Genomic DNA, 22702 nt, shown 5'->3' on the forward strand with positions numbered 1-22702 from the left:
CACCTGCTCCTTCCAATCCAGCCTTCAGCTCCAATGCTTAATTCTTCTCAAACATCAATATAAGATCTAAAGTTTTACTTGCTGTAAATGTAGTTAGATTTACAGCTACCCACAAGCCTCATCTGAAATCCCACATAAATTCTTCCATATTACTTCTCCAATCACCCCCAAAACATGGTGACAATTTACATTCGAACAGAATCTAATTTTCTCTTGTCTGATATGGGAATGGTTTTATGCCATCAGAAGACAAAAATTAAAATAACTATTCCACTGTGAGACAAATATAATTTTAAAGCAGTCATTTCTTGCAAGGTATTTTAAAACATAGAAACAAAATATTTCATGTAAAAGTCACAGGAATTCAGTGGACATTATATAAATCACTCCAACAACATGTATAGCCAAGAAATACTGTTCTACCTTGCACGTGCCTACCCTGAAAAGACTATGGATTATACCACACCCCAAGACAAGGAAGGCACATGGCAGACCTTCCTATTTTGCTTTCCCACCAGAGCAACAACTCACTGTTGCAGTATTTGTTTTGCCCTACCCAAAGCAAAATCTGCTGCTTCCTAATGCTCACTGGGACTATAAGTTGCTTTAAAAGACAGACTCTTCTTGTAAGACAGTGTTTCCCCTTGTGTGTAATCATCACCTAATGACCGTAGACAAACGAGAATACTCTTTTCTTGATATTCTCATGAACAAAAGGATTCATATTACACAGAAAATAGTTCACTCCTATAACACTGGCTCAGAAACACCAGTTTTAAAGTATTTCAGGTACAGCTTTGAAAATAAACATTACATCTCTAATTATTTTCCATTATCACCTTACCTTGCTTGACAACTGAGTAGCAACATCTCCCTGTTATTAATTAAAACTTGTAGCAGGACCAGAAAGGCTTTTGCTCGAATAAAAGTTGAAGGACTTTCAAGTAAACGAGTAATTGTAGTCACAAAATCCTTGGTGGAATTAAACACAAGTATATTAATACTATTATATGGAAAAAGGTTACTTGCATTCTATTATAACACTGTATACATTTAAAATTTGCTCATGTTCATGAGCATTCGGTATTAGTAAGGTACTTTTCATGCCACTTATAGCAAATGAAAAAACCAAACAAACCAACCCTCCATAAAACCCTACTAAATAAATTCTCTCCAAGATAGATTGGCCCAGTGCAAAGCTGCTTTATACATCTTCTCAAGAGCTGCAGCAAGTAAACGCTATCTAATGTACTATGTCCAAAATGGTACAAAATGAGATACAAAATACGATAGAACTTACATTTTAAAATGTCTTACTGTAAGGATAAACATAGGATATTTTAGTATATTTCCTTTAAAAGAAGACTGAATGATTTTCAGAATACATAAATATTTCAGCATAAATATGATTAAACATTTACCTATTAATTCCCTTATATGCAGGAAGATTAAAAACAACACATTTGTTGGATACAATCATGTCTACATCAGCCCCTAATTTATACAACAGATGCTCCAAATAGATGGCAAGACTGTTTCTACCTTCTCTGATTATTCTTATCTAAACTAAATTTATTTTGGATTCATAAAGTGAAGAACACCTTTTCAAGGAACAACACTAATTAGGACTTGGAAAGAAAGAAAACCAATAAACTGCAAGCAGTAAGGAGCCATGACTTTCCTAATCCACTGACCATTCCTATGATAAAGTCAATTTATAAGATGCTAAGATCCTTGCTAACTCTCTCCTTCCCATAAATCCAAATGAAAGAATAATTTTAAAAGTTTAACAAGGATAGGGAGAAATGAAGAATAACCACAAAATATTTCCCTTCAAAAGTTTAACAATGGTTAACTGACTGGATTCTGAAATCACAGCTTGCTTCTTTTTCTCTTTCTCTCTGTTTTGCCCTGTATATTGAGAGGATTTTTTTCTCTAGTTTCTAGAATGTGGCCTGACATGTGGAAAGATGTGAAATTCATTTGTACTGCCTTAGCCTCCAAAGGAATAAAGCTGAGAATCAGTGGAAGGAAAAAAAAAGATCTCATATTATGAATAACAGAATTAGGTAGTATGAGTTGTAAAAAGCATAAGATGAGGATCATTTATGCTCTGTCCAACGATATGTTGTAACTCCTGAGGAACCAAAGGAGAAAAAAGAAAAAGAATTTTTTAAAAAAAGACAAAAAACCATAGGGAGTATCCTCTACCTTCGAGGAATAAAAATACCTGCTATTCATCTGTATTCTTCTACAAAGACCAATTGGGCTATTTGGTAAAAAAAAACCCACAAAAACAAAACCAAAAAAACCCCAATCCATCTTCAAAGATGACCTTGCTGGTAGCAGCGATGGTATTTTTGGATTAGCTCTTGATCAGAACGCCTTGTTCTGAAAACACAAATGCCACTTCAAATCTCTCTCTCTCAAAAAAAACCCAACCCTAAAAAAAGTCAGAATTAAAAACTGAGCCAGAATTTACAAACTGAATCAATTGGCTCTATCCAAGAATGAGACTGAGCACAAATGGCCTCATCAACAGAAACTACCTTCAAGCATTTGAGCTGGATTCTCAAAGGAGTGACAGTACAGGATAAAGAGGTGCATAGTGTATGCCTGCATGTTGTGTACAAAGTTTAAAATCCTGCTGTGTGAAGCACATTTAACATACCAAGTATTATTCAAATTCTGTCTTTTGCCAACTGAATAACTGAACAGCAACTTTGTTGTCATAAAACTGAAAAACACTGAATGTAATTTATTAGAGCCAGTCTTTCCAACAATTAAATATACCTCTTTACAGAGACTGGAAAAAGAAGAATGTGAGAATTGGCCAACAAACCACCAGATTTTGCTCTGGTACCATTTTAACACTGTCTTCAAAAGCAGTCAGCATAGACAGTAACTGCAGAAATCCCAGAAAAAACAAACTGTTATTAATTATTCCAGAACCGTTTTGCTGTATTTCTGCCATTTATTTCATAAATAGAAGAGTTCCTCAATCTTGTGGTTAATAAGCATAAGCTGTGTAAAGTTTCCTGCTTTAAACACTTCAACAGCTGGTAGAACACACTCAACTTATAGCTCCTCCAGCAGTAAAGTTTTTAAATTAAAATCTACTACAAGCAAAGGTTGAAATTTTAATAAAGTGGGGTTTTGTGGGGTTTGGGGCTTTTTTTATGAAATTACTCAAAACCACAAAAAAAAGTTTTGACGTTAAGAAACCCCATAAAGCCTCAGACTTAGTGAAAGAATATATATAATGCAACACTGCCTGCTAACAAAAATGGACTTGATAGACTAAGCACAGGGACACCATGACAAAGACACATGCAACTGCAAGCCAAAGCACATCTAGCTATTTTTAGCCCTCATGCTCTGGAAATCAAGAATATATCAATGCTACATGTAGGGGTTATCATGGGTTACGACGATAATGTCAATTAAGATCAGTTACATCAGACTTATCTGGGAATGTTCTAATAATCTGTCTTAAGAAATAAATGAGACACTTTGGAATTTGCTTTTCTCGCTGGTCTGAGGACTGCAGAACAGCAAGTGAAGCTCATCTTTGCTGACCTGCAGAACTCAATATAACAGAAGAGCCAAAAATTGCTGAAATACCTTCTAATACATTATTAATTGTTTCACCATTATATTGTTCTTCCCTCCCCTGCAACTATTTGATGTATCCGTGGAGACTCTGCGGGGTAAGGACACTCTTTTCATTGCAAGTGAAAACACTGTTGATGGCAACAAGATCATGATTTTACATTGGATACTCTTAGTAATACTGTAAAGCAAGTTTAAAACCAGTCACAAAAAGCAATGATGTTTCCAATTGGCTACACAAGGGGAAAACAGTTAGACCACTATCTCACTATATAAGAACTGAAGTTGCAATAGCAATCATTTGTTGTATTGTTGTGTATTTTCAAATTCCCTTTCTATGCATTGCAAATGCCTCCATATAAGTTAAAAGTTACAAAGATCTTGTTAAAGACATTCATATCTTTTTATTAATCCATACTGATATTGACAAAACCATCAACATCAGAGGTAGCTACTTGTCCACATTCAGGTAAAAGACAAAGAACTGAAAAAAGTAACTGAAATACAAGGACAATATTTATAATGTATTTATAATGCTTTTTTTTCAATGCCATAATTGGATATCACCAAGATAAAAAGAGACTAGGGCCAATGGTGCAGGGAAGCGAAGAAACAATGCAGTTGTGACAATGTATTGCTGTAACTACATGAATAATTTTACTTATTAGCACTTGAGAAAAAACAAATAAAAACCACCGCACCCCATTATCTGACCTCTGGAAGAACCTAACTGCATTCAAAAAGTTATATGACTGGTTTTCACTCATTCAAAGGTGAATCTTGACAGCCAGCTAAAAGTAATTAGCAATGTGTTTTTTTTTATCTACTGCTATAGTGTGTCAAAGATCTTTGAGTTCTTTCTCCATACTTTATTTTAAAACATCATTTCAGCTTTTTTTGTTTCCAAGACAAGACACTAAAATAGAGAGGCTCTGTATTAGAGATGGACAAAAACCAGTCCCTTTTAGCTATTGTAGTTCTCTGAAGATTTATACTAGTGTGGATGACCACAGAACTGCATTTCTCCTTTGTCTTCTGGCTTTTATTTTATAACTGGTTTTATCACTGTTCTTGAAGGGAATAGAAAACAAGGGCAGCCTTAAGTCTTGTAAGCTAAAGGAGTTTCCAGATAACATGTACAAAACTAAATGATCTCCATCTTGAATTTATATCTTTAAGCATCTTCCAATATGTTGGTCTGCAGCTGTATTAAAAAGATAGTCAAAACGTCATCACTACCTTCTGCATAACATTGAGGTCCTTCTGCCTCTTATCTATAGTATACAAGAATTCTACAGAAGGCAAAATACTTTGTAAGCCAACACTACCCACACCCACTTGTTTTTTCTTTTCCCTTCTCTCATTAAGGTAGACTTGGATCTCATGCTCATGGAATATTGAAAAGTGCATGGATTATTAAATTCAGTTTTCAGCAATAAAACATTATTACTCCATGTAATGTGATAGTACCTGGCAGTTCAATTCAGGAGCAGGATTATATTTTTATATCCTATTCAAGAAAAATAGAAATCTAGTTTCTGCTTCCAAAATCCTACAATCTAATTTGAGCAAAATAGACATTCTGTGATATACAGATTTATCTGAGCTGTAAGGCAGATACAATTACCAAATGTGGGCACATGCAGTAGAACTACACCTGCTTTACCAGTTTTTAAAGTACCATGACTTTTCAGTTACAGCTTTGGGTACTACTCCCAATTCTATCATTAGTTTGATATAAGCTGTTAAAAGAATGTCTATATTTGTCTACATTTCAATTTCTAATCTGCAAAATTGCAACACTTGCTCACAAAACACCTATGACAACTCATTAATGATTAAGCCGCAATTGTAAACCCACAATGTTTCAGCCATTACTATACTGTGTGCCAACAAAATACTTTTTATTTTCCTATAACTAGTTGGAGACCTTCAGAGTTTAATATTTCTATAATATCAAAAATTTGATTAAATTGGTTCATAAGAACTGCAGTATCAGAAAGGGAGTCCTTTTAGCAATAGAAGTCCTATATAAAAGAGAAATTCTTCACAGAACACCTCATGCTGTAGCCATATGCTTGCTACACATTGCATTCTTTCGCTGAATGTTCAAGTGAATATTTTTTGAACATACTTCTCTGACTATACCACCAACACACAGTAATATGCATTATTAGAAACTGCGACATTACCAATTTGCCACCTGTTAGTACTGTTGTAGTGGAATCTGTGGAAAGCTTAAGGCCAGCTGACACGCATTTACAAAAGCACATTGGCAATTCTGACAAGGCACAAAAATGACTTTTAGGAAGAGAATGAGTAATTTCAGGCTGCAAAAAAGAGATGGGTGGAAAACAATAGATTCTTTTTTAATGTAACATTGTTAAAACTATGTGTAGAGAAACCAAATTAGTATCTCTCAACTAAAGCCTAATAGATGTTATAGTCAAGATGACTGTCAGTTTACAGTATACATTACAACAGAGTATCTGATGAAAACACAAGCTAAAGTTCTTATTTTCTTTGTGATTTCTTTTTTTGTGATTCCAAGCAGAGGAGGATTACTTTTGTTTATGAATTGTGCAGACTTAGTGCCAAAAAAATAAACATGATTTCTCTAAACATGGAATACTTTGGTGATCAAAATAGAAAACTTTTAATCATCTCTTCCAAAAATTGTATTAGACATAAATCAGAACTAGTAGTTTTATTCAGTGACACTAACAAGAAAACCATAAGTTATCAAAATGCTAATTTCTGCAAGACATTTCACTTACAAATTGGCCTAAGGTCCTTTAAAGAGAGCATAAATACAGCTTTAGATTCAATCAGGACACTCATTATTTTCTCTTTTAAACGTCTAAGAGAGCTATGTCAAATAACTGTCCTCATGCATTCCTTATTGTTTTTCCTTAGGGCCATTATCAGTCATGGTCAGGCTAAAGAGTTTTCTGAATTGATTGAATTCTAGCTGCAGAAGCAATTTTTTTTCCCGTTAGTAACATCTCTTGAAGATCTGTGAGACAGAGAGAAAAACTATACACTATATTTAGATCTTAAGCAAATAAAAATATAGACACATTCCTCATTTCCTGCTGTTCAGATATGTGTCACTGAGTTAAGCATTTTGAAAACACAGAAACACTACCAGAGCCAACTTTAAAGTTTCCATTAGTGAAATCCCATGCCAGTGAATACTATTAATCTGAAATCAAACCTTTTCTTGAATCAGCCTCTGTAGATGAATCCCACATGACAACATTGCCAAAAACATGGTGAGCATGTACTGCTGAATTCTGCATATTCCATTTGCCAAGGAATTTAGTACAGCTGTTAATCCCACTTTTTCAATGACACTCTGGAAAGCATTAGGTGAGTAACGAGTAATTCTGCATAAAGCCTACAAAAGTGAAAACACACCATTGTTATTTAATGGGATTATTATCTCAAGAAAAATAATGGAGAATAAAAACAGGTGGTGACTTTTCCAATAGTTTAGGAATACAGAGAATTCATATTAGAGGAAGAGGCTACTTATTTTTAGAGACCTGGAATTCTCCTAAATGTATTCCTATACACTGCATGTAGCTGAAACCGAAATATTTGTACACCAACATCAACATCAGTCACATAACTCTCTCCCTCTAGAGAATAATAATGATGGAGCAGCATAGTCCGTGCTTGAGTCTTTTATCAGCACAGAATGTAGGTAACATCAGATAACACTGTGCTAGAAAGAAGCACAGGCAGCAAAAAATACAGACATGGCACACACCACAGGAATTCTGGTCACCCACAAAAGTGGGCATCTTTCTTCTCTCTCTGCTCATGGGACATAATCTGATATGTAGTAGTTCACTATCTGAAGTGGATCTTTAGATCTAGACACTACTTGAGATCTAGATACTTGTTAAAGACCAGTATTTAGTATAGTAAACATGCAAACTATTCTCCCAAGTGGTTGATTTACAAGTATCAGTGATTAAAACAATTCTAACAGAAAATGCAGACACTGACTGTGAAGTGAGCACAAATCTGTTCTATGTATACTAACTTAACTGTTTCCTAACAAGCATTACCAAGTGACCTCCAGGGTGGATTCATCTCCAAGTCAACATAGCTTTTCCTTTTGATATCTCTGGAAATGCAACCTTCAAGATACTGTAACTGCTTTTGTTCTCTTCAAATAAAGAAAATATGACTCTTTAGACATTTAAATTTTCACTGTCTTTAGCTTGTCAGGATAGGAAAACATTATGTCAATTATTTGAGTCACATGAGAGTCTGAAGTGGTTTTAGGGAAAAACTTGGAAGGCAACTTTCTTCTGTAAAAGTAGGCAATATTACCACTTCTTTGTTCTCTTCAGACCAGCTATATGTAGAAATTCCTGGTTACTTGGTGTGCATTCAATAGTGAGGTCTCATTTAAGAGAAACTATATGCAATTACACTGTGGTGGGTTGATCCTGGCTGGACGCCAGCTGCCCATCAAAGCCATTCTATCACTCCCCCTCTTCAGCTGGACAGGGGAGAGAAAATATAACAAAGGGCTTGTGGGTCGAGATAAGGACAGGAGAGATCACTCACCAATTACTGTTATGGGCAAACCAGGCTCAGCTTGGGGAAAATTAACTCAATTTATTACAAATCAACCAGAGTAGGTTAATAAGAAATAAAACCAAATCTCAGAACACCTTCCCTCCACCCCTCCCTTCTTCCTGGGCACAACTTCACTCTCAGATTCTCTACCTACCCCCGTAGCGGCACAGGGGGACAAGGAATGGAGTTTAGGGTCAGCTCATCACACATTATTTTCTGCCACTTCATCCTCCTCAGGGGCAGGACTCATCACACTCTTCCCCTGCTCCATTGCGGGGTCCCTCCCATGGGAGACAATCCTCCACAGACTTCTCCAACGTGGGTCCTTCCCACGAGCTGCAGTTCTTCATGAACTGCTCCAGCATGGGTCCCTTCCACGGCATGCAGTCCTTCAGGAGCACACTGCTCCAGTGTGGGTCCCCCGCGGGGTCACAAGTCCTGCCAGAAAACCTGCTCCGTGGGCTCCTCTCTCCACAGATCTGCAGGTCCTGCCAGGAGCCTGCTCTAGCATGGGCTTCCCGCAGGGTCACAGCCTCCTTCGGGAACCCATCTGCTCCGGTGTGGGGTCCTCCATGGGCTGCAGGTGGATATCTGCTCCACCGTGGACCTCCATGGGCTGCAGGGGGACAGCCTGTCACACCTCACCATGGGCATCACCACAGGCTGCAGGGGAATCTCTGCTCCGGCACCTAGAGCATCTCCTCCCCCTCCTTCTTCACTGACCTTGGTGTCTGCAGGGTTGTTTCTCTTACATGTTCTCACTCCTCTCTCCGGCTGCTGTTTCTGTCTGTCCCAACTTTTTTTTCCTTCTTAAAAATGTTATCACAGAGGTGTTACCACTATCGCTGATTGGCTCAGCCTTGGCCAGCAGCGGGTCCGTCTTAGAGCCAGCTGGTATGGGCTCTGTCAGACACAGGGGAAGCTTCCAGCAGCTTCTAACAGAAGCCGCCCCTGTAACCCTCCCTGCTACCAAAACCTTGCTACACAAAGCCAATACATACATGCACAGAATACTATCATCAGAGAAAAGATTTCCATGTAAGAACTTCAGAAACAGCCCAGTTCACCAGTGTCCTTAGAAACATTACTCAAAACACACACACACACACAAAAAAAAGGCATAAAAGACAATAAATCAAGAACTTATGATTTTTAAACAGACATTTTATTGATTTTGTTCATCTAGTCTGCTCCTGTTCTTCCTTGTCCTTTCTGGTCCAGGAACCAATATAGATTCCAGCCTTTTGTTTTTCTTCTTGCCCCTTCTCCCCCCCTCTTTTAAAACACAGACACTCAATCTGAGTTTCTTAGTACAGCATGTTCTGTTTCCCCAAGGATACAATCCAGCCCTTCATCTCTAGTCCAAGTTCTCAAGTTGAGCGGGCAGGAAGTACACACATTCACTAACCATATTCTCAAAGGTCATATTACCAGTGAACTTCTGGGACCTGGGGACAGACTGTGTCAAAGCAACACAGAGCTAACTTGGTATGCTATCATGGTGTATGCAGACTTGCCAATGCCTTAGCTTTCTGCTACAGACCTCGTCAAACAGGGGTGACCATAGCCACAGGCCATAAGATGACCTCCAGGCAGATCTGGTAGGAAAGACATGGCTGTCTTCTAAGGTCATACTGCAGCTTTGGAGACAGCAGGAAAGCTCCAGCCCACCAACAGCCAAAGGGAGAAGCTTTAAACTCCCATTAGCTTGTACGTCACAGGGTGCTCTGCTGTATGAGTGAAACCAACACCTCTGCAGAAAAGCAGAAAATAGAGTTTAATGAAGGATACAAGACAGAGTATCCTAAATCACTTCAGTAGATCCAGTATCTGGAGAGAACAGATAGAGCTAGGTCAAAAGGTGGTGGAGCAGGAATTGGGAACCAATGATGAGAAGAGGTAAGAGTAGAGTTCACACCATCATCTCCCAGCAGCGGTCTTGGAACAGGAAATGATCACAGTGAGAGTAAGGCATTGGCAGACCCTCTCCTGGAATTGGCTTCTCTGCCCTTGCTCTCTGCACAGCCTTAACCAGCAACTTTTCTCCCAGCAGGGAGAAGAAACAAAATTTAAAAATTATTAAAAAAAAAAATATATAAAAACTTTCAGTATACTGGAAAGAAAATACTATTCCTGCTGCTGAGCATGTCAGAATGTCACTTTGACATCTTACAGAATTATTTCTTCTCTGAATCTAGCAAACGATAAAAAGATATAGCTTTCCCACAGGCAAAATATGTGATATTTACCTGAGGCATGTTGGACTCCAAAGTGAGCAAAAATACTGAGACACATTCCCCGTTTGCCACCTCTGACAGGCAGGACAAGGTAAAGTGTCATTTCTTGACTCCAGAGACTAAGGACAGAGAATCTTCTTGATATATTTTTGCTATTGATTGAAATAATCATAAGTAAAATTCCATAGTGCCTTACTGCTGATATACTTTGCAGACTGCAAAGAGCCTGCTAGCTCTAGGTAAAGTTATGACACATGTATTTCTTAACAGAAATGTATTTTTACATGTGAATATAGATGTCAGTCAAGAATAAATTCTTCAGGATACACTCAAACAAGGCAGGAATGACTGCATAATAAAATACAATTGGATCTCAATTTATGTGGTCATGTGGAATAAAAATGCCTATATATCTATAGCAACAATTTAATGAATGTAGGAATTGTACAGTACAATACAGCTGGAGAATACATTACTGTTTTACTTTAAAAATCACTATATCACAGAAATCTCTACAAACTTCAGTTGGTAAAAGATCTGCCTGTGCTAGATTTCAATATTGATTGGTTATTTTTTTCTAAAGTTAAGATTATGTACCCCAATACCCCAGCAGTATTAATACACAACGATGAATTATATCAGGCATTGAGTAATAAATCCAACAAATAAGTTCACCCTCTTGTTACTTGAGTGTTTCACTACCAAGCAGCAAAAGGATTAGAGTACCACCTTAGTGTATCCTACTTTAGAAGCTTCCTTGTCCAATTCACTTCATATGTGGTATAAAATAATGAAACCTCAGACTTTTCATAAAGGACACAATCCCCAAAACAGTGGAGGTGAAAATCCAGGAACACATTCAGACCTAAGCACACCTGCGTGAAATGATCTGTCTGTAAGGAGATGAAATCAGCTACATGGATAGCAGTAATTTACATGAAGACCAGAAAAACAAGAAACAAAGCAGTTGGACCAAGGATGTAGAAGGGTGAATGTCTCTTACTCTTGCAGTCCCCCTCATTGCTGCTTTCACTCAAAGCTCTCCAATATGTTAGTCTGGAGCAAGCCCTACCTCCAGCATGACTAAAATCTCAGTAACTACCCAAGGGAAAGGTATGATCTCCAGTAAGCCTACTGCTTTCACAGGAAAAAAATGTTAGTTGGGAACAATTTTTTTTTTGCTTATATTGTTCATATGTACATTTATACTGCAGATTTGCACAAGATGTTGAAGAAATTTTTGCCTCAGCAGAGCTCCGTGTGCACACATAATTTGGTTGTCTCTTGAAAATGCTAGCCTCGACACTGAAGCATGCATTCCTAAGGAACTTTGACAGAGAAAAATTAATAGAAGATAAAAAAAGGCATCTTTCTTACTTAGATTGACAACTGCCATTGAAAGGATGTCCCACAGACAGTTGAATTTCTCTAGGGAATCCTGATAATTGCAGCTATCATGATCTCCTAAAACACACTGCTTTGTCCTAACATATGTCATCTGTAAGAGGGCTTCTAGGGAAGTTCTTGAGGACTGATAAGCTTGGACAACTAAGTCTTTGAATTTGCATTGCATTATAAAGGGAAGAAAAAAAAAATCATGAGGTAAGAGCTTGGCCCAAACAATATAATTGCAAGTCTTATAAGTACCAACCCTGGAGTGCCAGATGATTCAATTTTGAACTATGGTGTAAATATGGTAACTTACTATACATGTCACTGCATTTAACGTTCCTGGTTGAGCAAGAAGCCCATAGAGATTAGGCTGCTCTATCACAGCTGCAGTGACAAGAGGTGAAGGAACTCAAAATCTATGATACTTTCAATCTCCTCACTTGGAAGAGATGACAGAAATGCCAGCATTGTTTGCCTGAACTGAGCAATTAAAAAAGCCTCACTGATTAGTAAGTAGTAGTAGCTGTCAATGGACACTAAAAAGAAAAAAAAGAAGAAGAAAAAAAAAGGAGTAAACTAGGCTACAATAAGCTCTTCAGGTTTTAGCTTCCTCTTCAACATTTTTTCCTACCTTCCAGAAAAGATGCATGAAGATTTTCTTCTCATCAGATGCTGTGGGAAAAAAATAAGGCAACTCCAGTAGTGCTTAAGAGAGCCTAGCTACCCATAGCATTAATACTACGACAAAGAAAAGAGTTCTCAGTGGTTCACCTCAACCATACAGCCTTGGGAGGATCGAATGATCTTGGATCTCAAAAGAGGCTGAGGGTAGAGAGGGAAAAACAACAACCCTCTCTTCTCATAGTTACTAGAAACCTCATCTAAGGGCAAAGTGTGCAAACCATATGGCACTGATGATACTAACCTCTGAGCCGACAGCTACAAAAAGCCCTAGTGAGTCTGCAGTGACGACAAGTGTATTCTTGAGAATCAGAAGTATAACTTCTGCATCTTACTGAGCAGAAAAAAAGCTTTTGCCTACCTCAAGAATACTGTATTGTCCAAGAAGAAACTGACTTCTCGAGGGGGAGTGGGGGAAGCCCACTGGCATTTCCTCTGGTGATCTTTGCTCAGTGTCTGAATGTAGTTCAGACAGACTATTTCTCTGGATATGCTGTTCACTGTGGCATACAAAACAGGTGTAAATGTCCAACTGGCCCCTGCAAGTGGAGCAGCTCTGGAAGTCTGGCAAAGGAGTTGAGGGAATGGTAAACATTGAAGCAAAGTTCTCCAAGTAGATAGCAGAGAAACAGGAGGAAAACTTCGGGACAAGTTGAAAGGGATAAAAATAAAATAAAAAGCTATGATCTAGTAGCAAACAAATAACAACTGGCCAGTCTAATGACTGACAAGAACTGAAAGCACAAGATACAAAACATCCCATACAGCAAAAGTAGTGGTAGAAGAGAAGATTGAGTAGACTTGTTTAAATACTCAATAAGTAAAGGAAATCATAACTCTAATCTCCAGTCTTTTACCATGTATACAGTCATGATGTAAGCATGAAATTCACAGATCAAATGGATAAAGTCTCAAAAAGAGCCTTTCTGAAAAAGCAGCCTACGAGCCAGACTCACAAGCAGGCTTAAGTTATAAATGCTCTGTATAAAGGTTACACATCCATTTTACATTTTTAGAGACTGACAATCCTCTACCCATAAAAGTTCTAAGACTAAGTTTTTACAAGGAATTTCAGATGCCACAGAACAAAGGCTTCTGTAACATGTATTTTACTAAATAAGTTTACTGTCTAAAAAGTCAACACTTTTTCCCAATATTTAAGCAGTTTATTTCCCAGGCAAGACTCTGCCACAAATACACACTGAGGCAAATGATTAATGAATACATATATTTTTAAAAATTATAAATTTATTCTACCATTAATCTCTTCAGCCACACTTCAGATATATTTTTAATTCTCTATCTTTTGTTATCCCAAAGCTACATGTGTCTAAGCGCATACTGCTGCTGCAGCAACATTACAATTTTCCATCTGGGAAGCAAACAGTAAACTCATTAGTGAGCCTGAGCTCACTCAGGAAATGAGCATCCAGTTATCACACTTCATTTAAAAAAAGTCAACTTATTGTTCAGTTCTAAAATATTACCTGTATTGGTGGATAAGGGTTTTGTTTTGTCAACAAGAGATATGGTTAAACTCACAGCCCTACTAAGTATTTTCTACCTCACAAATGTTTTTGTTCCAAACCTTTTGCTTGCATGTCATAGCTCTGTTTGTCTTGTTATCTTATATTAACTTACAAATTCAGGGCAAAGACTAGCCCTGACAATTTTATAGAAATTAACATGACAATTTCAAATATGTCTTCTAAGCAAGTCTCTGATAAAAAGAATAAACACTTTTCACATAAAAACATCATACAAAAAAGACATTTCAATTTTGCAAGAATTTAATTGATTCTTTGAAAGATTAAACTTTTCAAACATAACTCATGAACACCAGCATAAGACAATATATGTTCCTGAAAATGATGAATCACAAGGATTTTTCATAAGTACTGGACGGTACGCAATACTTGCACTTTCCATTTTCAGAAAACTTGTAAAGATATTTTAATGTAATTTGAAATATAAAAATACACGTAGATAACAGAAAATATGCTCAAAACCATTTCAGTTTCAATTCAGAATGCTTTTCAAAATAAACCCCCAAACATTTCTATATCACAGAAGGAAATTCCTTACCGAAACAGCAGTTATCTTCAAAGAATCTACTGTAGAATGTGTGAAAAGGTACCACAAGACAGGTCCAATTTCTCCTGTAATAAATCCTTGGGCATGGCAAGAGAGAGTAGTGCAAACATTTTCAATTATCTTTGCTGCCAAATGGTTCACTACCCGGTCTTCCTACAGGAAGGAAAGGAAAGGAACACTCTTACGCAAATGTTTCTAATGTTTCTGATTTCTTTTTAAACTACTGCCTATGTCCGTATTTTATTCCATGCATATTGTCTTAGTGTGGTTTCTTAATTTTATTTGATATTTGCCAAAGTCATTTCATTGGAAACTTCACCTTGTGACAAAGTTATGTTTACAGATCCTACTTCCCCCCACTTCCTCTTCTACTGCAAAAATAATTTAATACAAGTATAATTAATACAAAATCTTTCAGCTCCAAATGATCACCCCAAATTAAAGGTAGTCACTAAAAATGAAAAGGTTTTGTTATGTAGAGGTGCTCCATGATCAGTGCTTTATGAATGAATGTCTGTGTATCAAAACTCATCACTACAACAGGCTCCAAATAGCATTATGAGAAATACAGTTACATTAGGAAAAATAAAATTACATTAAACCGTCTTTATTCAGAAGAAACAACCACCCCCAGGGATAAAGAAAAAGCCTTCTCGCAAGTCAAGTTTTCTGTAACTCCCTTCTCTTCCTCTTCTGAAACAGACAGTCCTGGCCAATGTTTAAGAATCCTTCATCTTTTTAATACTAAAAAAATAATTTTATCTGAAAAATCATTTGTGGAAAGCCACTGCACATGTAGCTTTAATATCTACATAATACTATTCATACTACAATGTGTCCAGGGAATAAAAACCATCGTGTCAGAATAATCATGAGCCATCGGCACATCATGAACATCACATGGCAGCAGTTCTAGCAGCAGTTTTCTCAAGAAAACTGTTACTGACTCCAATGGAAGCTTAACTTAATACAGATCACTTAAAAGCAGAGTCTCTCTCTCACCTCCCTTCTTTAGTTGGTTTTTTTTCGTGTTTTGGTTTGGTTTTTTTACTCTGCTTTCACTTAAAAGCAGAGTCTTCACATTAACAGAACTGGAAGACTCATTGCTGGTGTTTTTTTTCGCTGTGCATTGCCTCACCTTATCGCAATCTTTAGCTATGAATAAGTGAAGTTTTTCAACAATGTCTTAAATGGCATTCTTGAGTTCAGCAAGAGTGATTTTTAATATAAGAAGGACAACCAATTTAATTTGTCAAGTCTACCTCATAGTCTGGCTTCACAAATAATTCATCATAATATCTAATTGATTTCTTTCTTAAACTAATCTCCACATTATCCTACTAACCTTTGGATTTCTGACATTTATCTTCACAATCAAAACCACCAACAACTGTGAGCAATGATAATGAAACCTTTCAGAAAGCAGTACAAAAGCCTTCCAGATGGGGAGAACTTACACTTCATTAAAAATATATTCAGTATCCACTCTTCCTTCTACTTACTTAGGTATTCTAAAATATAGACACTGATGTAGAAATATTTGGAAACTGTAGTATAATGCTGTTTAAAAAAAAGCTGTATTCGTAATTTTCATACTAATCCTTCCTGTTGTCCCAAAGAACTGGAGCTCCACTCAAAATACTTAAAAGAAATACCAAAGCCAATTCCCACCTAAACCAGTTACACTCTTTCATAAAACCCTACTGATTTCCATGGTCTTCCTTCTGACTTACAGCCATGAAACCAAAGGATTAGTTTTTTCTGTTTTTCAGTTTCTATTACTGCAATATAATGTATCATTTTGACCTATTAAAGACCTAAATACACAAAGACACATACATGTTTACCAAAATAAAGTTTCGCAAAGCTTTTTATAAATAATGTTAATTTTTAATCTCATTCTGTGAATTATACTTCTGAATTTCAATTTTTATTTTTTTTTGCACAGTTAAGGTAAAAATACATGGATTTATCAAATGGACTACATGCTTTTAAAATTGTATCCATCATTGAAATGGTAATAGTCAAGTTAAATTCAAGTTAAATCTCTCATATGAAATGATTGCTAGAAACATCAGTTGGGACTCCAGTGCTACTTTAAGCAGGCAGAAACACTTAATAAACACACTATAATCCCATTAATAAATCGTAATCAAAGCATTGTACAGCAGATATTAGTTATTATTGATGTCAATTAATTTCCAGATGCAACTACAGCTTTTCTTCGCAGAATTTGGTCCTGAAGATGTGCTTTATTTCCTTTCAGCCACCAATGAGTTATGCCCTATGCCAGATAGTCCTGCTACTTTGGCTATAAAAAGGTCATGTATCGTAACAGTGCTCTAAAAACTCAATGAGGCTGTCAGAGTAATTCCATTTGCTGCCACCCCAGATTGTCCATCTCAGCTCCTCTGAGATCTATTCCTGAGCGCTGTGTAAGCAACAAGACTTGTACCATTTTCTGCTTAATTAGCTCTCTGGAAGGGAAGCCTGACCAAAACTAATATTTGGCCTCCTAACTAAAGGAGTCATCCTATCATGTTACCAGGACATAAGCTATGTTAGTGAACAGCAATGGATCTTCAAGATATGAGTAAAGTAGTTCCATGCAACAGTTAACCTCTGTCACCATCATGAACTGCATCAAATCTAAATCTATTCATAGAGCTGTATCAAAAAGAAGCACATACTCTACTTTCACTGGGTTTAGATTTCAACTAGTTTTATAAAGCACACTTAAAGATAAAGCTCCTAATTTTCAGTCCTGTTGGAACAATTGCAGATATATCTGTTCCCAGTTAGAGTCATGGATGCTTAGTGAAAATGAGCCCTGAGTGAGAAAGCAAATACCAAAAGGGTAAATAGATGTAAACTGCTAAAAGAGAACTTCTTTTAATCAAGTCTTTCTATTCTTATTGGGGGGGATATGCAAATCAAAGTCATCAAGTCATCAAAGAATCTACTTTCATTTTTTGAAATAACTATATCTACTGGATATTTTTATTGATTATTAAAAACTTAACAGTGCACTAGAAGTTCTGGAGGCACTTAAGATACAGTTACTACAATAACCAACATACTACCTAAAAATAGCATAATTTAATTTAGAGGTTAAGATAAAATATTTTATTATCTTCTTATATTGTACTGTGTATAGATACATACACTTGAGTAAAAGCATAATACTCATAAACAATGGAAAAGCTGAAAGACTCAGGAAGTAACACTGTATTCCATCATTATTCTAAATCAACTTCCATATACTTCTTTTAATCTAAAAAGACAGAATAAAAAGAAACTACAAGCATAACTTAATGAAGTAAAACTGTATCATCCTAAGCATTCATGACTATAAGAATTAAATCTTCATGTGGCAACACTTTGCAATATAAAATCTGCACAGAAAAGGAGGAACATATAGAAATAAAAATTTAAAATACCTTTTGTGGAAAAAAAAAAATTAAAAATTCTGTCAGTAAATAGAGAATTGTTATCTAAAGAAGAAATTAAAGTGATAATGTATATGATTCAGACCATTACTTTTATACTATAGGCAATTCTGTCAGTAAACTAAAAACCTGATGTCTGAAGAAGAAATTGAAGTGGTAATGTGTATGAATCAGACTACTGCTTTTATACACTAGGCAATTGTCTCAGTAAACTAGAAAACGGATAGCTAAAGGAGAAATAAAAGTGTGAATATATATGATTCAGATTATCACTTTTATACTATAGGCTGTCCTATACTTTCTGAGAAAATAGTTATGGTTTTATTCTCCTCTCCTCCAAAGTCACTGTAAAGGAACTGCTCTGGCTAAGAATATACATTATAAATCATACTGCCTTATATTATATATTGGCAATTATTCTTTAAAGTTATCTTTTGTTATTAGAATTCCTCATCAGTTCAGAGCCAAAACCCTCAGAATTATATCTTGCTCCCTCATAAAGGAAGAAGTCCATATGAAAAGGGAAAATGTGTACTATTTAGCTTACTGGCAAGCTCTAATTTATTAAAAATCTTGCTTATACAGTACTCTGCACGTCCAAGAGACAGAAAATTATCCTTTGTAACCTCACTCACTATTCTGATTCAAATACATTCTCCAGGTGGCATGCTTTAAAATGAGAGAATTATGCACAATCTGAAAGCCCGATAGAGCTAATTAGCTATAGCTGTATATATTCATTTCCCAATGCAAGTGTATTGCCTATATATAATTTTTTCCAGGTTCTATGAAGTTACTAACAAAATTATATATAATTGTATACCTTATATTTACATGCCATTTGTAAGCAGAAATGGACAGGTACAAAGCTCCTGAGAGCTATTTCAATGGTTCCTCTCTGCTCTCACACAGGATTACTTAAAAGGAGATTTGTACACAGTTTCTGACTCCGCCACTTAGTTCCAGCAAAGGACCTTGTCAAAGCAACATAATCAAGACCAAATCAGACAAGAAAAATTATAAAAGACATCAAAAAGTAGTTTGGATATGGGAAAGATTATCAGTTCTAAAATGACTGTCAGAAAAAAATGTTTAAAAGGAAGATCTGAAGGAAGGTAGGGGCAAATGTAAGGGAGAAAACAGTAGAAGCAGAAAGGTGAAAGGATTGACTGGAACGCAAGTGTGAAGATGGGCAAATGTAAAACAGAAACTAAAGCTGAGACTTCACTTAAGATTAGGTTGAGCCTGAAATGCAATAATGAAAAGAAAAAAAATATGCAGAGTCAATTAGGAGATTCAAATAAGAGCATGATACATTTTGGGTGAAGTAGACAAGGGTAACTTTAGCAAAGGAGTTTTGAATAAACTAAGTAAAATGGATGAAAGGAAAAGGGTAGCCACATTAGCATTAGGTACTTAATATTAACTAAGAATGTCCTTTCTGAAATGGAGAGTATCTTTCATGACTGCATAACACAGGAACTGTAAGAACTAAGCACTTCAGCTGTAGAAATCAGGACCCTGCTATCTTAGAGACTGCACACAAATATTTAAGAGTTGAACTTGGACATAAATACAGATGCCTGGAACATGCATTTTGTGTCACTGTTAGAAACAGTTGTTGGAAAAGATTAGTTAATAAATATTGGAATATTTACTATATGGGTTCTGACAGACTGCAACATTATACCAAGACTAAACATGTCAAATTTGGCTTATCATTTACTTATTTATGAGTGCACCAATTTCCTTATTTTGACACATCATTAAACACACCTGTTCTTTGCCTAAGTTGAAAATCACCTTCTATCTCAAGGTAACAACATTGAAGTGCAGGAAATCTGAGCTTGTGATCCCCTACAGATAAAAGACTTTCCCAATCTTCCACTCTACCATCCTAAAACTCCTTTCACCTATATGTACACTTTTTGTCACTGTTAGATTTTCAGGCATAGATGGTATGTAGAAACGATACTACCTGCATTTTCTGAACATTTTGTTCCTTTATAGGCAAATAAAAGTGACACATGCACATTTCAAACTCCTTCCTGCTCTACTGTTCTGTTTCAGAGGGCAATTCTGCTCTGATAATGATGGATCTTACAAAACTGCAGAGATCCAAGTACACTTCAGAGTAGTTCATAATGAAACTGAAGAACAGCTAATTTACTTTACAAAACTCAAAGCTGTATAAACTATAGTACTGAATAACATCAATTGGTTTTATTTTCTTGAATTCTTATTAAATACATCAAATAAAGCTTCTTAACTGGCAATAAAAAATACCAGTATTTATCATGCATATACTTAACACACTGTGGTAATTCAGGGTTTATTACAAAAAGCTAGTTTGTCATTTTCATAAAAACTGAGATCATATACAAATACTCACTCCAGAAAACATACTGACATAAAATTTAATTTAAAAAGCTTAGAACAATTAAAATGAATTTATGACTTAATTAAATTTATTATATCTTAATTACAAATGTAAGAATGCAAAGCTGGTTTACATGTAATAAATGGTGAGATCAGGGAAATTTATTGAATAAATAGCAGATTACAGGCTACAAATGTAAAAGAAAAATACAGCAGCTAAGAACTTAAGCTGCAGTCAAAGAACTTTAAGCACACTGATGGCAAATTTAGAAAATATTTTCAGTATTTTCACATCCAATGCTTTACTAGTGCAAGCAATAAAATTTACATAGAACTTCATTTTAAGTCAGACCTTAAAAAATTCTAGATTATTCATTGTAACTATTTCTATTATCTCCTATTTCTCAGCAGGAGGCAGGGGAGTAAGTGTCACTCACATGCTCCCCTGCTGCACCTGCGTATCAGCCACTAAACATTGTAAGCCACCCACTGCCTGGACAAAGAGGCTCTGTGTCTGCTACCAGAGCATTGCAAAGTTGACTCATTTAAAAAAAAAAACAAAACCAAAAAAACCCACAACCAAAAAAAAAACAAAACCAAAAAAACCAACACACATTAGAGCCCATGTTTTAGGTTAGCAGAAAAGAGCGCTAATCTGAAAACTGGAGAGGTTCGAAAAGCAGCAAGAAGGGTTTCTATTGGTACATCAGTAACAAAAATAAGACTAAGGAAAACTGAGTTCACTGCTGAATGAACTGGGGCCAAATGACATAGAAAAGGCTCAGGAGGTCAGTGCCTTCTCTGCTGTAATCCTTACTGCTCTCAGGTCCTCCATGCCCATGTGCCAAATGGCAAAATCTGGGGGAGCAAAGTATACCTACAGGACAGGAAGGCAAAGGTAGGGGACACTCAAGCAAACTGGACGTGCTAAGTCCAATGAATCAGAAAGGATGCAGATAAATGTGCTGAGGCAGCCAGTCAGCATTGTTGTGAGGGAGCACACATCTTCAAAACTTTGTGGTTATCAAGAGATACTCCTGTTGACAGAGGGCAGGGGGCAAAGTGCATGCCCACCTTCCAAAGGGCAAGAAGAGGGATCCCTAACTCTGTCCCTGGAAAAATTACTGAGCAAATTTTCCTGGAAACTATTTGCAGGCATATGAAGGGCAAGAAGACTGGTAACAAAACAGATTTCTCAAGAGCGAACCGCACCTGATCAATGTGACAAGCTTCAATTACAAGATGACCAGCTCAGTGGACTGACAGAGAGCAGCGGGTTTAATTTACTCCAGCTTTAACAAGGCTCTCCAGATGGTTTCCTATACCTAACCAAATAGCAAAGACCTGGACTTAAGTGGACTACAAGGTACCTAGAAAGCTGGTTGGACCACCAGACCCAAAGGTTGTGATCAGCAGTACAAAGTTCAGCTGGGGCTCTCAAGGGTCAATATTGGGGCCAAAGCTGTTAATCGTAGCGTGTTCACAGATGACGCAAGCTCAGAGAGAGTGGTTGAATCAATGGAAGGTTAGACCAGCACACAGAAGGATTTTAAGCTGGAGGAATGGGCAGTGAAATGCAAAGTCTTACACCCAGGGTGGAATAACTCCCATAAAGCAGTGGGGCAGAGAAGGACCTGGAGCGTCAACAGAACAATTTCAATGTGAATCAGCAGTGTTCCCTTGTGGCAACAAAGGTTAACTGCATACTAGGCTGCATACATATCAGTGCTGCCAGCTGGCTGAGAAAGGTGTTTTTTCACTTGTATTCCAAAACATGAGACTTTCTGGCCTACTGTGTCCCAGTTTAGTTTCCCATTGTAAGGTGGACTTTGACATATGGCATTTAGTCCAGAGGAGGGCCACCAAGATGACTGAGGGCCAGAAGCACATGATGATTAAGGACAGGCTAAGAGAGCTAAGTTTGTCCAGCCCAAAGAAAAGACATCTAAGGATATAATGGGTGTTTTCCAACACCTCACAGATCATTATAGAGAAGATGGCACAAGAGTCTTCCAATAAAAGGTCAGGAGGAAATGGACACAAGTTGTAGCAAGAGAAATCCCTATTAGATATAAGTAAAAAATTTTCTTCACAGTGATAGCAGTCTCACACTGAAATAGGCACAGACTTTACAGAAGAACCATCCCTGGAGTTACTTAAAGCCTAAGTAGATAAAGCCCTGAGCAACCTAATATAACTTTGATGTTGAATGCAACTAGAAGCTGGCATTGTTTTGACAGGAGGCTGGACCACAAAACC

At 36.7% G+C, this 22702-nt stretch overlaps 1 protein-coding gene across 2 annotated transcripts in view; it reads right to left on the bottom strand.

Annotated features, from left to right (window-relative positions):
• The window catches only part of ULK4 (unc-51 like kinase 4), a 256275-nt gene that overhangs the window by 174120 nt on the left and 59453 nt on the right, over window positions 1-22702 (bottom strand). For both annotated transcript variants that reach the window (XM_049817203.1, XM_049817204.1), the window contains 3 exons: window positions 14607-14768; window positions 6830-7012; window positions 845-972 (listed from right to left, as the gene is read on the bottom strand). In XM_049817203.1, coding sequence (XP_049673160.1) covers window positions 845-972; window positions 6830-7012; window positions 14607-14768 — 473 coding nt within the window. The remainder of the gene's footprint in view (window positions 1-844; window positions 973-6829; window positions 7013-14606; window positions 14769-22702) is intronic.

The sequence above is a fragment of the Accipiter gentilis genome, chromosome 14, assembly GCF_929443795.1.
Source record: "Accipiter gentilis chromosome 14, bAccGen1.1, whole genome shotgun sequence".
Lineage (NCBI taxonomy): Eukaryota > Metazoa > Chordata > Aves > Accipitriformes > Accipitridae > Astur > Astur gentilis.